The sequence below is a fragment of the Lepidochelys kempii genome, chromosome 5 (assembly GCF_965140265.1).
Source record: "Lepidochelys kempii isolate rLepKem1 chromosome 5, rLepKem1.hap2, whole genome shotgun sequence".
Classification (NCBI taxonomy): Eukaryota; Metazoa; Chordata; order Testudines; family Cheloniidae; genus Lepidochelys; species Lepidochelys kempii.
This window is the reverse complement of record NC_133260.1, coordinates 89038269-89051827: the sequence shown is the minus strand read 5'-3', so window position 1 is coordinate 89051827 and position 13559 is coordinate 89038269. Positions and strand designations below refer to the sequence as shown.

The following is a 13559-nucleotide window of genomic DNA, read 5'->3' as shown; positions in this document are numbered from 1 at the left end:
CTCTGACTGTTGGTCTTTGCCATGATACGTTGTCACTGATTGACACGCAGGCTCAGAACAATTACACACAGTGATATATCTATTACCGTGAGCAATGTACCCTCTAATTTTTGACAGGCCATGTGCGCAAAAATTTTCTTCTGTGCAGATTTTTGAGCACGCAATGTTTCGCCATGTGCGTGGGGCTTAAGATCTGCATGCGCACACGCACGTGCGCAACTTAGAGGGAACAGTGACCGTGAGACTCATTCATTCTCCAGCATGCAGCTTATTCGGGTCATGAAAAACCTTTTTTATTTGTAAAAGTATAATTATCTTTAACCAATTTCAAAGCAGAAAAGGATGAGAAGTGAAGATTAGCATTTTGCTGTCCAAGACCAACAGGATGATGATATATGCATGGGAAACATATCGGGAGGATGGGAGGAAGGTTTATTTGTGCTTTTGGGAAGAAGGATGAGGCTGTGTTAGAGTTTTAAAAGTTTGCTGATTAGCTGAGCCTAGTGTGTTTTTGTTGTTTGACAGAGGCAACCACCAATGGCAAAGGTTGACTTTAGGCTAGCCCAGCTTGGCCATTGTTGAGTTTATACAGAATTTTAGAGTTTGTGAAATTTTGAAGTTTAAGAGTTTGCAATGGACCCTTTTTTGCAATGTGTATTATATTATGAACATTTCAATAAAACTTGATACTATACACTTTTCACTTGATATTTTTATCTTTTATTCTTCCATCTTGCAGCACTATACAAAGGTAGGTACTATCCCCACTTTACAGGTGGGGAAAGATGCACAAGAAGGTTAAGTGATTTGCTCAAAGCAAAGTCAGTAGCGGAGTCAAAAAAAAAAAATAACCCTGGCTTCCTGAATTTCACTCCTCTAATCTTGCTAGAGGTAAGTGTCTTCACAGAGTGAACATATTTACCAAGGCAAGAATTATTCATGAGAATTAGGAGTTATTTTAGTAAATGAAAAGTTATCCCTTACAATTTTGCCCTTTGATTATGTTGGTCAGGTAGGCATGATTAATATATTATGCATTTCAGGGAATAGTCACAAAAATGTTACCATTTGTTGATCTACTGCTGGAAGCCACCCACATCAATGCAGACTCTGACCAATCTGATTGTCGAGGTTGTTGGGCATAACAAACACCAGGTTAATAGTTTTATTGGTACACAATTCGTATTTACAATTATTACTATTCAATATTTTGTATAAAACAAGTTACAATATGCAAGATTTCCAAATGACAAATGCATATCAAACTAAGTTTACAAGACATTATGAGGCTTTATCTTAAAAATACCTTCAGCAAAATAAAACTCCCATTCTGTCATTCAATCGGATTTAAAAAAATAGGATTAGAAATATACAAGTTAAAAAAAATCAGGGTGAGCAGTATTGAGTATTCAGTAAGGTTTAAAGAGCTTTCCAGACTCTGTACCCAAGGCAAATGAAAGTCTGCAAACCAGGAATATAAACCTGCAGAATAATCTGATGAACATAATTGTTGATTTTTCTTCCACTTAGAATGTGCGTCACATTTGATACAAATCCTAGCTTAATAGTTTTTGTCCAGTCTTTAAAAACAGCAGCACATCTGCAGCAATTTCCTATTTACAGTCAGAACAACAGGTCAAGATCTGGGAGTAACTTTAATATAAATTACTGACACTTTGCTGAAAAGCAGCAACTTGACCCGAGATAGTTACTATGTATTTTAAGTAGCATATTCACTATATTATCTCAGTATAAAAGGGCGGATGGGGAAAAAATGATAGGCCACCCACGCAGAATTATAAATGCATCACAGCAGGGATAACTAGCTTCTCAGCACACACAAGTTCAAGGTCTCCAGCAGTGTTTTACATGTACATTCCATTTGGCACGCTTTCACAAGTCTTTAGAAAAGAAGTGCTTTCTCCCCTGGCTTTCAGAATTGCATGTAGACAACTTTGGTACATATGGTGCAAACGCAAGGCAAATGTCAGATTGAAAGTACGAGCTAAATGTTAAAATTACATAGGATATGAGGAGGTAATGCTGGTCACTATACAGCAATGCTGATTTGAATATTCAAGTAAGAATGGCAGTAACATTTCTGTGTTTCTCCGCAACTGTAAGACGTACAGAGGTGAAAAATGGTAGCCCAGAATCTTCATACCTAACAAAACTGTGAAACTTTGTTTAGAGACTTTCACTATATGTAATAGACATTTGTGACAGGCTTTGTTTTTCAATTAAAATCAGTACTTGATGTTTAAAACAATTATACAAAATTGAAAGTCCAAGAGTTCATCTGGTTTTTAAAAATGTAATTTCAAAGTTTGTTAAAACTTCATATGTTGGGGTGATTCTTAAAAAACAAACAAACAAACCCTAGTCTGATTCTTTTCAGGTTCAACGGACAGTTCAAACAACTCAAACTGTGCATATGTATAAGCAACTTATAGCCATTAAATTATTTTGAGGCAGACTTTAACTGAACAAATCAGTTCAATATTTGCCAACAACAGACATCTCCTCAGTTTCACTCTAGCGCTGAGGTAAAAACACAAACATACACACAAGATGAAAATACCTAAAAAGCAAAGAACTGGGTAGGCAGCTGGGAAGTTAAAACTATTACTTACTGTCCAAAAGCCTTCTTGTGTTTTTTTAAACTAATCCTCCCAACCACCCTACCTTCCCCTCATTCAGCTGTTTAGGCTTGTAAAAAACGTAACTGTGACATCCCCAGGGTCAGGACATTTTTTAAAAAAATAGTTACCTGTACAGCACCTAGCACTGTGATGTCCAAACCTTTCAGCTTTAGAGGCAAACATTTTATTTTTGAAAAAGGTCAAGGAGCACCAGTTGTTACACTGGAGGCAAAATCTCTTGCCTTGCATTGTAAGTCTTGGTTGTTGGATGCACAAGTAAAATTTCTCTAACCATTTTCACAAACCATCAGTCTCTTGACCATGCACACACTGGATCAATGCCATTCCTATTTGTATATTAATAATGAAGATGAGCCTAATAAATTTGTTACAAATGGAGGGGGGGAAATCACTCAGGTAATAAAAGGAGTGGAATCCCTCACAATGTCCCTGCTGGGGATTCTACCCAACTGGAGTGCATGGAGCCAGTTTAGCAGGGCAGAGGTGCCCAGGAGGGGGAGCAGGGAAGGGTGAGAGAGTAGAGTGTGTTATGCTTGGGCTATCCTCAACAGGCAGACGGTCCCATTGGGACTGTTAGCTGGCACAAGTTAAGAGCAACTGCCAGGCTGGCTCTGACCAGGATTGGGGTAGAGAATCATGAGTTTTAATTGAGTGTTGTCTCTCTGTCTTTATCTCCCTGCTCTCTTGGACTGCCCTGGGCAGCTGCTGGAAAGGATGGAGCAGAGGGGAGTCACCCTTTACTAGGTGCTCCCCTGCATTGAGGCAGAGTCAGTGTCAGTTAATTTCCTATCCTACTCTCCTTGGCTCCAACAACTCAGCAAGGAAGTAAGGCTGTTGAGCAGCCAGAGCTACACTCTCCTCTGCAACACAGCAGGCAGGTGCTCAGAGCATTCCAGGCTCACCCAAGAACTGCAGCTGCAAAAGTGAGAGGTATGGGGGAGGCAGCCATCACAGGGCCTGGGATGACACACACACACTTTGTTTTTTTTAAAAAAAATCCATACGGATGGTTCCGGGAGCACATTTTCAATTCATCATTAACTGCACATTCTCTCTTCAAGGTCACTGGTGGAAGTTGGACGCACCAGTCTAGCACCACAGGGACTCTAATTCTTGATCAGAGTAAAGAGTGCTCCTCTACTCCAAATAAAAAAAAACAAAGGGGCTGTATTAGCAGAGAGGGAATTGTTTTAAAAAAAACCCATTGACTCATTTTGTCCCTCCTCCCCTCACAAAGTTAGCAAGGCTCTTGTCCCCAGAATGATGTGGCTCAGCCCCTCACTCCCAATTGTTTTGAAAGGCTATATAAACACAAAGATTACTATTTCCCTGGAGACAAGAGTCTCTAAGCTGTACAAAGCAAAGGAGCAAAGTCAGAGGACTCAAAGGGGTTTCTTCTTATAAAAAAAAGAAAAGATATTAAATACCTGTTCAAGGTTTTGATTCTATACTGGAAGAACCTTTTCTTCTATATTCTTTACATTCAAGTTTGTATAATTAAAAGTTTCAGAACAACTTGGGAGGTGCTTCCATTAACTTAATAAGTAACCATATCCTGGACTATTACTCTTCTCCCTTTAGCATCGAAAGCTAGTCAAGTCAACATATTGTTACTTACACTATCTAGGCAACACCCTTCAATTACCATTACGATTTTTTAATGCTTTAACAGGGGATGTAAATTAGACCTAGGTGTTGAACCTTGCCTAGCACTGTTTAAATTTAGTAGGAACATTCCCTCCCACTGCAAGACAACCGGTCTTCTTCCTTCAGGACAAAAAAGTCTGTTGAGTAACATTTCAACCTTCCTCCCCAGACTGTATTTATACAGAACTCAAGAAAACAAACCTCTTTTTACTGTTGGCTATGCAGTAGCAGATCTATTCTGAGGCATGTGCACATGTCAAATATGATGCTGGCAAACAAAGATACTAGGGGGAAAATAAACTTCAAATATAATAGGATAAATCTGGAGGAAAAACTTTTCTGATTTAGAAGAGGATATTGAAAAGGAAATAAATAAAATTTCAAATCCTGGGTCACCTTTAAAAAATTACAATCACATTTAACAGATAATTAGGTATCCAGGACTATTTTTTTTTTTTTAAACCAAAAGTACCGGGATGTTTAAAGGAGCACTGAAACCTTGAAATAACCATTTTTAAAAGAATGACTGACTACACCTGTTTCCCACTGCCAATTTCAGTAGTTTTATAATCACAATTCCTTATTTTTTTGAAGTGTCCCTCTTCCCCACTACCGCCCCACAGTATGGAAGAAAATGATTAAACAAGGGAAACCATGACAATGACCATAAAGCATGGTCTGATGCATAAACTTTAGGGTTGAGAACCTTAGGTATTACCTCTAGCACAAGTAGGTAAAAGGTTACACTGCTATCTGAAAACTAAGTTGATGGTGCTGCTTTAAAATGATAAACTCTGGTAGGAAAATCAATGTTTTTGAGCAACTAAAAGCTATTACTAATAAAACAATTAACAGCTTTTAGTTAAATTGTTTAAAAAAACCCTTTGAAATAAAGCACTCTTTGGTGTACAGTAATTAGTTTGGATATTTAACATTACAGCTTCATAAAAAAATCCATATAAAATAAGGAAGGCTATCCAAATCAACAAGAAAGTACAATGTTATGAGAATAAAATCTTGCCTTCCCAAGCTTTGCTCTGTATTGGAGACTGAGACCAGCTTGGACAGACAACAGTGAACTAAATATTTAAAAGCTCCCACCACATCTTCACTTCTTATGGTGGCCAGCATCTAAGTGATTGCCATCACAATTACACACATGCATCATACCCACTAGTAAACCCTCTTTATAATAGAGAGTTTAGATATTTACACCTGAGTCTAAATTTACAAGTTTTTTTTTTTTTTAACATTTGAGAACATTTTTAGAATTAGAAAGCTGAACTGTGTCAAGCTTCTTGAACAGGTCGTTTTCTTCTGCGAATTAGGAGGAGTTTTTCTGCTAAATCTTAGCTGCATTTTGCAGTGAAAATGTCTTTCCTTTCAAAGAAATTAAGTTCCATAGCAATATTCCTTTTTTCCCCCTTCAGCATCCTCTTCAGTCACTTCTTTTTACTTAACGCAGCACTGTCCTGGTCCTTGGTATGGAGTGACCACTAAAATGATAAAACACAGATTTATGAGGAATAAAAACCATCCGATTTGAAATTCAAAAAACAAAGCAAGCGCAAAATCTTTCAAACATTTCTGCCAGTGTAAACTAAGTTAAGCATAATACTACAAAGAAAAATTTTTGAAGACTTGATACTTTTATAGGGAATACTTTATCAATTGTAAAGAAAGCACAGACTACTGTTCTGATTACAAAGAGTAGGAAAAAAGCCTTTGTAAAGAAAAAGCAGAGGATTCAAAGTACCATAATTTCATTAAGCGAATTTGCTGTAAAGCATTCCTTTTCCTTTTCTCCTTCTGAGGTATCAGACTGTGGGAAAAGTAGAAAAGAATGGAAAAGAAATATTAATTTTTTTAAAGCTAGAATTAGATCACAAACTGAAAGCTCTGGTGTGCTGCATGCCATTTCCATCTCAACACGGGAGGAGAATGTTGCTTAATGGCTCCCTTCAATGGTGAAAGCATATTGGGTTAAGAGTACCCCTCTGTTAGTTTTTATGACTTCTCCAGTGAGAAAAAAAGCTAAGAGACCTATAAATTAATTGTTGCATATGTTTCCCCTTTCCTGCTAACAGGGCCACAATTATTCCTTGGCATAATGATTCCTATAGTCCAATTCCATTTAACCCCCCAAATCCTCACAATACACACACTATTTCCTCTCTTCTAAATTGCTAACAACAAAGGAGCTCAAGAACTTGTTAAATACATGGAATGTTAACAGTGTAATGAGTGGGACAATAGCTTAATTTCTGTCCATTTTGAAGGGAAGAGGGTTCTGTTAGTTTCTTTACTTCATGCCGTTGGTGTTGGAATTTCTCAAGCATCTACTGGATAGGTCACAAGGTGGGGGAGGCGGCGGTTGGGAGATGGGGGTCCTTTTCCCGGCTCAGTCACTGCCTTGCTGTGTGCCTTCTGTAAAGTGGTGATACTAACACATGCTGTATCCACCTCTGTAAAGCACTTTGAGTTCAAAAGAGGAAAAGCAGTTTAAGTGCTCAGTATTAGGATTATTTCAGTTTTTTTGTTTCAAGATGGGATAATTATTAAATGTTGCCTCTACTGTAAATGGTCCGTCCAATTAAACAGATTAACAATAAGAATTTAAGGAGTGTCTGCATTTTGGAAGGAAGAGAGAGAGAAGAGGATAAAATTTCACCATAAAATGATCTGATAAATGCACACTGTAAAATGTGAACTCTGATCTATCACTTATGGACCAATCTACAACAGTGATGGGGAAAGTGAGGTGCCAATTGGCCAAGTCAGTTAACCTAAGGTCACAGAGCAGATCATGACCCTAGGCTGTTACATGAATCCCATGCAGTCCCATTACATTCTCCCATCCACACTACAAACAAAGTGCCATGTTAATGTAGTAATACCCCCTCTCCTTCTGGACAACCAGGCATTGACACTGGTAGACATATAGTGTCACCTGAAGGAAAAGGCACGAATATTGTACACATTGGTTTGATTGAACAATCATGAGATACCTTCATAAATCTCATCAGAAAACTTGAAATAAATATTGTAATTATAAAATGTTTTACTGGGAGATGAGTCATTCTGGACCAACTACTTAACACTTTCTTCACAATCTGAAGGATGAGGAAGGACTCAAATCTGAGGATATAATGCTAAGAATGAATTTTTGATCATAGACTGTGATTCAGCTACAGCAAAACTGTGAAAGCTGAAGAAATCAGTGCAATACCTATAAATAAAATGAGATTCAATGAAAAAAACTGAAACAGTAGCCATATAGGAAAGCTATTAAAATATACAGACACCAAATAAAAGAATACTGGCTAGGCAGTGATGTCCAAAGAATCAAAGGGTTTATATTGGATGATAAAGTTTACGTAGGATTAAATAATATGTGTCACAAAAGACATGTTAAGTTAGATTAACAGCAATACTACAGTATTAATAGAAGTCAGAATTGTTCTCCTCTACTCTCCATTTATTAGGCTTTAATTGGAATAATGCAGTCAGTTTGGGTGACCCACTTTTTTTTTTTTTTTTTTTTAAAGACAAAGTTGAATAAACTTCAGGCAAAAAGGATGGGAAAGCCAGTTTTTGTTTTGTTTTGAATACACTAATGGAAGCTCCTTGATGTCACCCATTGATGTGCATATCCTTTACCAAATGGAGAGCTGCAAAAGCCATCTCATTCTGTGATAGACAAGCACCATATAAGATTTCTCCAGAGGCTACAGGTCAATAAAAACACATCTATATCGCAGGGAGGATATTCTTTATAATGCCCATGAGAGGGCATACATTTAATCACATGATGCGTATATGAACTACAACCAAGCAACCTTTTTTGATGGAAAAATGCCTAAGAGCTCCAGAATTGCGACACTACCGGACGGCACTATTTTGCTTTGAGATATCTTGAATGGCAGGATCTAGTCATTAACTGATTGAAGCAGTATGGTCTCAACATTAAGTATCAGAAACATGATCTGATACTGTTTAAAGTGAAAAATCTGGGGCAGAAGTTTCAGAAGCAGTGTCAGAAAGCCAAATTACAAATACTCTACAAAGCTAGTGCTCTTATTAACTGAGGAAACCCTCATCTGTAAGAGCACTCTGAGTCTTTCCTCAGAGTCAGAAGGCAACTTGTCAGGTTTGTAAAAGATATCTCCAAAGTGGCAGCACTTCTTCATAGAATAATTTATCAGAAGGTCTTTTTCATTGTGACAAATAAAAAGAAAGAAGTGGGGAATGCCTGCTGTTCTCTAGGAGGGAGGATCTACTCATAAGGATGCTTTCCAGGAACTGAAGAGGTATGTCACTGAATGGACAAATAGCTACAGAGCTAAGAGGCTCAAAAACAGAAGAGGCATGAAGAATATAAGAAGTAGCCAGAACCAAAGAGGTCAGCATGGACAGAATTCAGTACTGATAAAAACAATGCAGTCAAGGAGACCTAATCAAACCAAACAATTATACAAAAACTAAATATAGTGTTTCATAAAACTAGCATTTAAGGTAAGGTTAAAAAAAGTTGTTTTTAGCTTTTAACTATTTGTTAATATGAATCAAATGGTATATAATACCCTGAAAATTCTCTCAATGTTACATTAGAAGTGTCCTGCAGGTTATTTGATACAGTGTTTCCATCTTTTACAACCATCAGAGGATTAATTTGGTTTGTTATTTTAAAAATAGTTTGCATATCCCTTTAAGGATGAGGGCAGAAGGGAGAGAAGAGAAAAGGAAATTCTATGGAACAATACCACATACAAAGTTTGTATTTATGGCATATAAACACCAACTCATAAATCCTAGTTGCAAGTCTAATGATTCACTCCTCTCAACAAAACAAGGCTCTTCTCTTCAACATTTACTGATAGACGAATTAAAAGATATTCACAAGCACAAGACAAAAAATTGTCACTTTCACGAATCAAAAACTATTTGAAACTGCTGTTGACATATAAACCACAGATTATATGTGATTTGGATTTAATTTGCTTAGATCTTTTGTTTTCAAACTGAAAGTTGCAAGCCCTCTTGGCAGTTTCACTCCCAAAAAAGATAAATATACATTTGGTATCTCTCTTCCACAGTGTACTGATATCTGTGAATGTGAAAGAGGACAGCACTAGGAAAAAACCAGACTGATGGCTTTGAATTCCGCTAATTAATGGTTGTGTAACCTACAGATCTGAGCTAGAACCTCATGCTCATTTCCAGCACAACTTGAGAGGGTCTAGGTCTGCATACTGGCTTTAGACATGGATGGACACAAGAACTCATGTGGTAGCTACCAGAAGTAAATATACTTTGTACCCATGTGCTTACACACAAGAAGGCACTCACACTCTTGTTCTAAACCATCCAAGTTTTTAATTCCCCATGAGTTCGTAGAGCAGACCATCTACTTTAAATTCTGAATCCTTTGTTTCTGGAGAGGTTTCTTCATAATACCTGTAGATATTGTGATGGGAACTATAAAGTCAGCAAACTCCTAAATTCAGTAATCCTTAAATCATACATAATAACCACAATACAAGTCTCCCAGTTTCCAGAATTCACTCAGAATTGTATGACACAAGAGATTCAACGCTTCAGACAGTCTCATTACAGGATACATTTTAAAATATTCTAATTAATTCCTTGTCACTAGGAGGCAAATATTCCCTCAGACAAAGTCCATCACCAGTAATGGACATGCCAGCTCAAAAGAGTAACTCTCACCTTTTTAAACTGCTTTTTCTTGCAGCAGACCTGGTAGTTCTTTTATTAATGTCTGTACTGCCAGAAATGCTAGGTTCAGACGTTTTACTTTTCTGAACACTGGACTGTAGAATTACTCTGAAAAGAGTAGGAAAAAGACAATTATATAACCTGAAAGTTTTCCAGAAAAAAATGATGAGGATAAAATATTGTAGCACAAAGTACAGATATATCATTATATATATCCCACAAATAATTCTTGAATAAGGGTTCTTTGCAGACTCAGGTATACAACTTCCCCTTGGTAATGCTTTGTTAGTAATTAAGTTAATTCTTGCAGTATTACTAGTTTATGTTTACTTTACTTATTTTATATTCAATAAGATTGTCAAAGTGCTTTTCTTTTAGCATTATTACCTTTTTGGGAGGAAAGGAGAAGGTAGAAATGAAGTGAACAAAGAGCTGTTATTTTAAGTGTTTTGTACTGAAAAAAAGAGCAACATGAAGAGCCTGATAGAGAAACAAACATTATTTTCCCACAAATAACATCTCAACTGATGCAAAAGGAATCACAACTCTCAACAGCTCCTGAAGATCAGAGTCCAAATCTCCAACCCGTAATATATTCATTTGGAACACAGTCTGTAAAAAGCTTGGTTACCATTGACCAGGGACAGTTTTTAGTTGACAATGCTCGTATTTTGCTGTTAGAAAACACGGAATGACCACACCACACTTGTGGCATGATTTTCAAAAATGCTGACCACCCAGCATCTCCCAATAGTGTCATTGGCAGCATCAGGCACAAAACACTTTTTAAAAATCAAGTCACTTGTACCCTTTGCAATCCCCCATTCTCCCTATGTCTTTTGTTTTGCCTTGCCACATCCCACCATGTTTCTGCTTAGACTATGGGAGAGACTTAAAAAAAATTACTCCACATGGCACCTAGCACACTTTTGGATGCTCAGTTAATATATAATAATTATTATATAACAGAAGAGTAGGAAGGACTCTCCTCTCATTACATCAATTAAATCATTTTAGCAAGGCATTTCCAACTCAATTTGAACTCTGCCTTCACAGAACCAACTAGATTCTGAAACTATAATAAAAATCAAATTTGTCCATGAAGTGAAATAGTTCATTGTTATGCGTGAGACACATTCTCATCATTTTACCTTACAATAACTTGAGTTCTTTGTGTGGTCCCTATATGTAGTCCACTTGAGGTGCACCTGCATTGGATATGGCTGAGACCAGAAGATTTTTCATTAGTAGTGTCCATTGGTCTGTGTCTGCGCACTCTGAACACAAGGCTAAAGGGGTCAGCATGGACAGGCCACCTCTCCAGCTCCTACACCACCACCAATCACTTTAGGAAAGGATCCAAAATAGAGGAGAAGGACAACAGGTAGTGGAATACATATAGGAATCACACATCTTAAATAACTCCAGTTACTGTAAGGTAAGTAATATGAATTTCTTCTTCGAGTGATGGTCCCTATGGATAGGTCAACAGAGGACTCAAAAGCACGACTCATTGAGGAGGAGGGTGTGAGGACCCTGATGTACTACAGATTGCAGGACGCATCTGCTGAAAAAGCTTTTATCAGGGCATAATATCTTGCAAAAAGATACATACACAACCACATGTTGCTGCTCTACCGAAAGGAAACATCCTTAAGAAAAAGCTACTAAGATAGCCTGGATTCTGGTCAAGTGGGCTCTCTTACTTTGTGGGGGAGGTGTCACCATTAACTCATAGCAAAGCAGGATGCAACCTGAAATCCATTTGTAAAGTGTCTGTGAGGAAATTACTTCTCCTTTCATCTATTCAGTGAAGGAAACAGTCTCAGAGATCTCCTGAAGGATTGTGTCTTGCAGGTAGAAAGCCAAGGCTCAACAGACATCTAAAGAATGGAGCTTCCTGTCTTTTCTGGTGGTGTGAGGTTTTGGGTAGAAAACAGGAAGGTATATGACCTAATTTAAAGTGGAATTTGAAGGAAACTTTTGGAATGAACTTAGGGTGTAACATCAAAGAAACGTTATACTTCTGGAAGACTGTGTAGAGAGAGTGTGCCATAAGGAATCCAAAGTCACCTACTCTTCTGACGGAGGTGACTGTGGTCAGAAAGGACACCTTCAAAAGACAGATGAAGGGAGCAGGAAACTACAGGTTCAAAAGGAGGATTAATGAGTGCTGACAAGGAGAGACTGAAGACTCAAATCAGTATAGGTTTCAGTACTAGGAGGAAAGGTTCTATCAAGGCCTTTTGAAAACCTCACCGTAGATAAAGACCAAAACAGATTTCCACTACAGAATGGAAGGCTTTAATCATTGCCAAATGCACTTTCAGTGAGCTGAGCAATAAATCAGACATTTTTAATGTAAAAGGAAGTAGTCCAGAATGGTACGGATCTCTGAGCCCTTTGGAGGTATCTGAGGATGCAGACATCAGATAGAAAGTTTCTTCCATTTCATCACAGAGACTTCCCTGCTATTACTGAGAATGGATTGTTCTGCCTCTGAACTTGACCTTTCTAAGCTCATCATCCATCCAAATACCAGGCTTAGACTGAGGGATGCTGGATTTGGATGGGTGGTGTTGCCTTTCTTCTAAATCAGCTGGTTCAGAAACAGCTGGAGAGGAAGCCATCTGAAGGATGCTGGTGAAGCAAAACTGCCTCAGCCACCAGGGTGCCACAAGGATTAGCCAATGTTTTTTTCCTGCTTGATTTTCCTCCAGCTTGAGGTAAGAGGGGAATGGGTGGCAAAGCATACATTAGTGGCTCTGATCATTTTACTGGGAATGCCTCCTCTCAGGAATTGTAACCCTGAGCTGCCTGGGAACACTAGACTGGGCATTTCTAGTTTTCTTGGTACAAAAAGATGACCCACAACAGGAATCCCCACTGTCAGAAAATGTTCTGTATCACTGAGCTGTGAAATTTTCACTCCTGGTCTCTGGAACTGCCTGCTGAGGCTGTCTGCCAAAGTGTTCATTACTCCTGGAAGGTGCACTGCCAAGAGAGTGATCTGGTGTCAGATATACCAATTCAAGAGCTTGATCACCTTCATGCAAAGAGTGGTGGACTGCTCTCCTTCATGTTTGTTCATGTACTATACTGTAGTCATATTGCCCAACATACTGAATATGTAGGGCATGGATGAAAGGCAGAAGCCTTCTGTAGGCTTTGAGTGCTTGCAGTTGGAGGAGACACATATGAAGCTTGAATCTTGCCAAGTCCAAGAACCTTGAGCCACCTGTTCATCCAGATGCACTCCATAGCCCAATAGGGAGGCATCTGCAATTAATTTCTTCATGGGTGGAGGTGAACAAAGGTAACCATTACACACACAGCTTCTCTTTTCCCACCAGGCCAAAGATCTTGAAAACACTGTGAGGAACTGAAGCTCGCTTGCCCAGCTTGTCTCTACTCAGAGCATAAACTGTTTGCAACCACACCTGATGATTCCACAGATGGAATCTTGTGAAGGATATCACAAAGGACACCATATGGCCTAGGAGGAGCAGGCAG

General features: G+C 38.3%; 1 protein-coding gene across 4 annotated transcripts in view; it reads right to left on the bottom strand.

Moving 5' to 3' along the window:
* Positions 1–1123: 1123 nt before the first annotated feature.
* CDC14B (cell division cycle 14B) overlaps positions 1124–13559 on the bottom strand; it is an 80882-nt gene continuing 68446 nt past the window's right edge. For 2 of the 4 annotated variants that reach the window (XM_073344942.1, XM_073344943.1), the window contains 3 exons: positions 10038–10154; positions 6067–6132; positions 1124–5806 (listed from right to left, as the gene is read on the bottom strand). In XM_073344942.1, the coding sequence (XP_073201043.1) occupies positions 5767–5806; positions 6067–6132; positions 10038–10154 (223 nt within the window). In that variant the 3' untranslated portion in view covers positions 1124–5766. The remainder of the gene's footprint in view (positions 5807–6066; positions 6133–10037; positions 10155–13559) is intronic. The other 2 variants (XM_073344946.1, XM_073344945.1) reach the window with 2 other exon arrangements.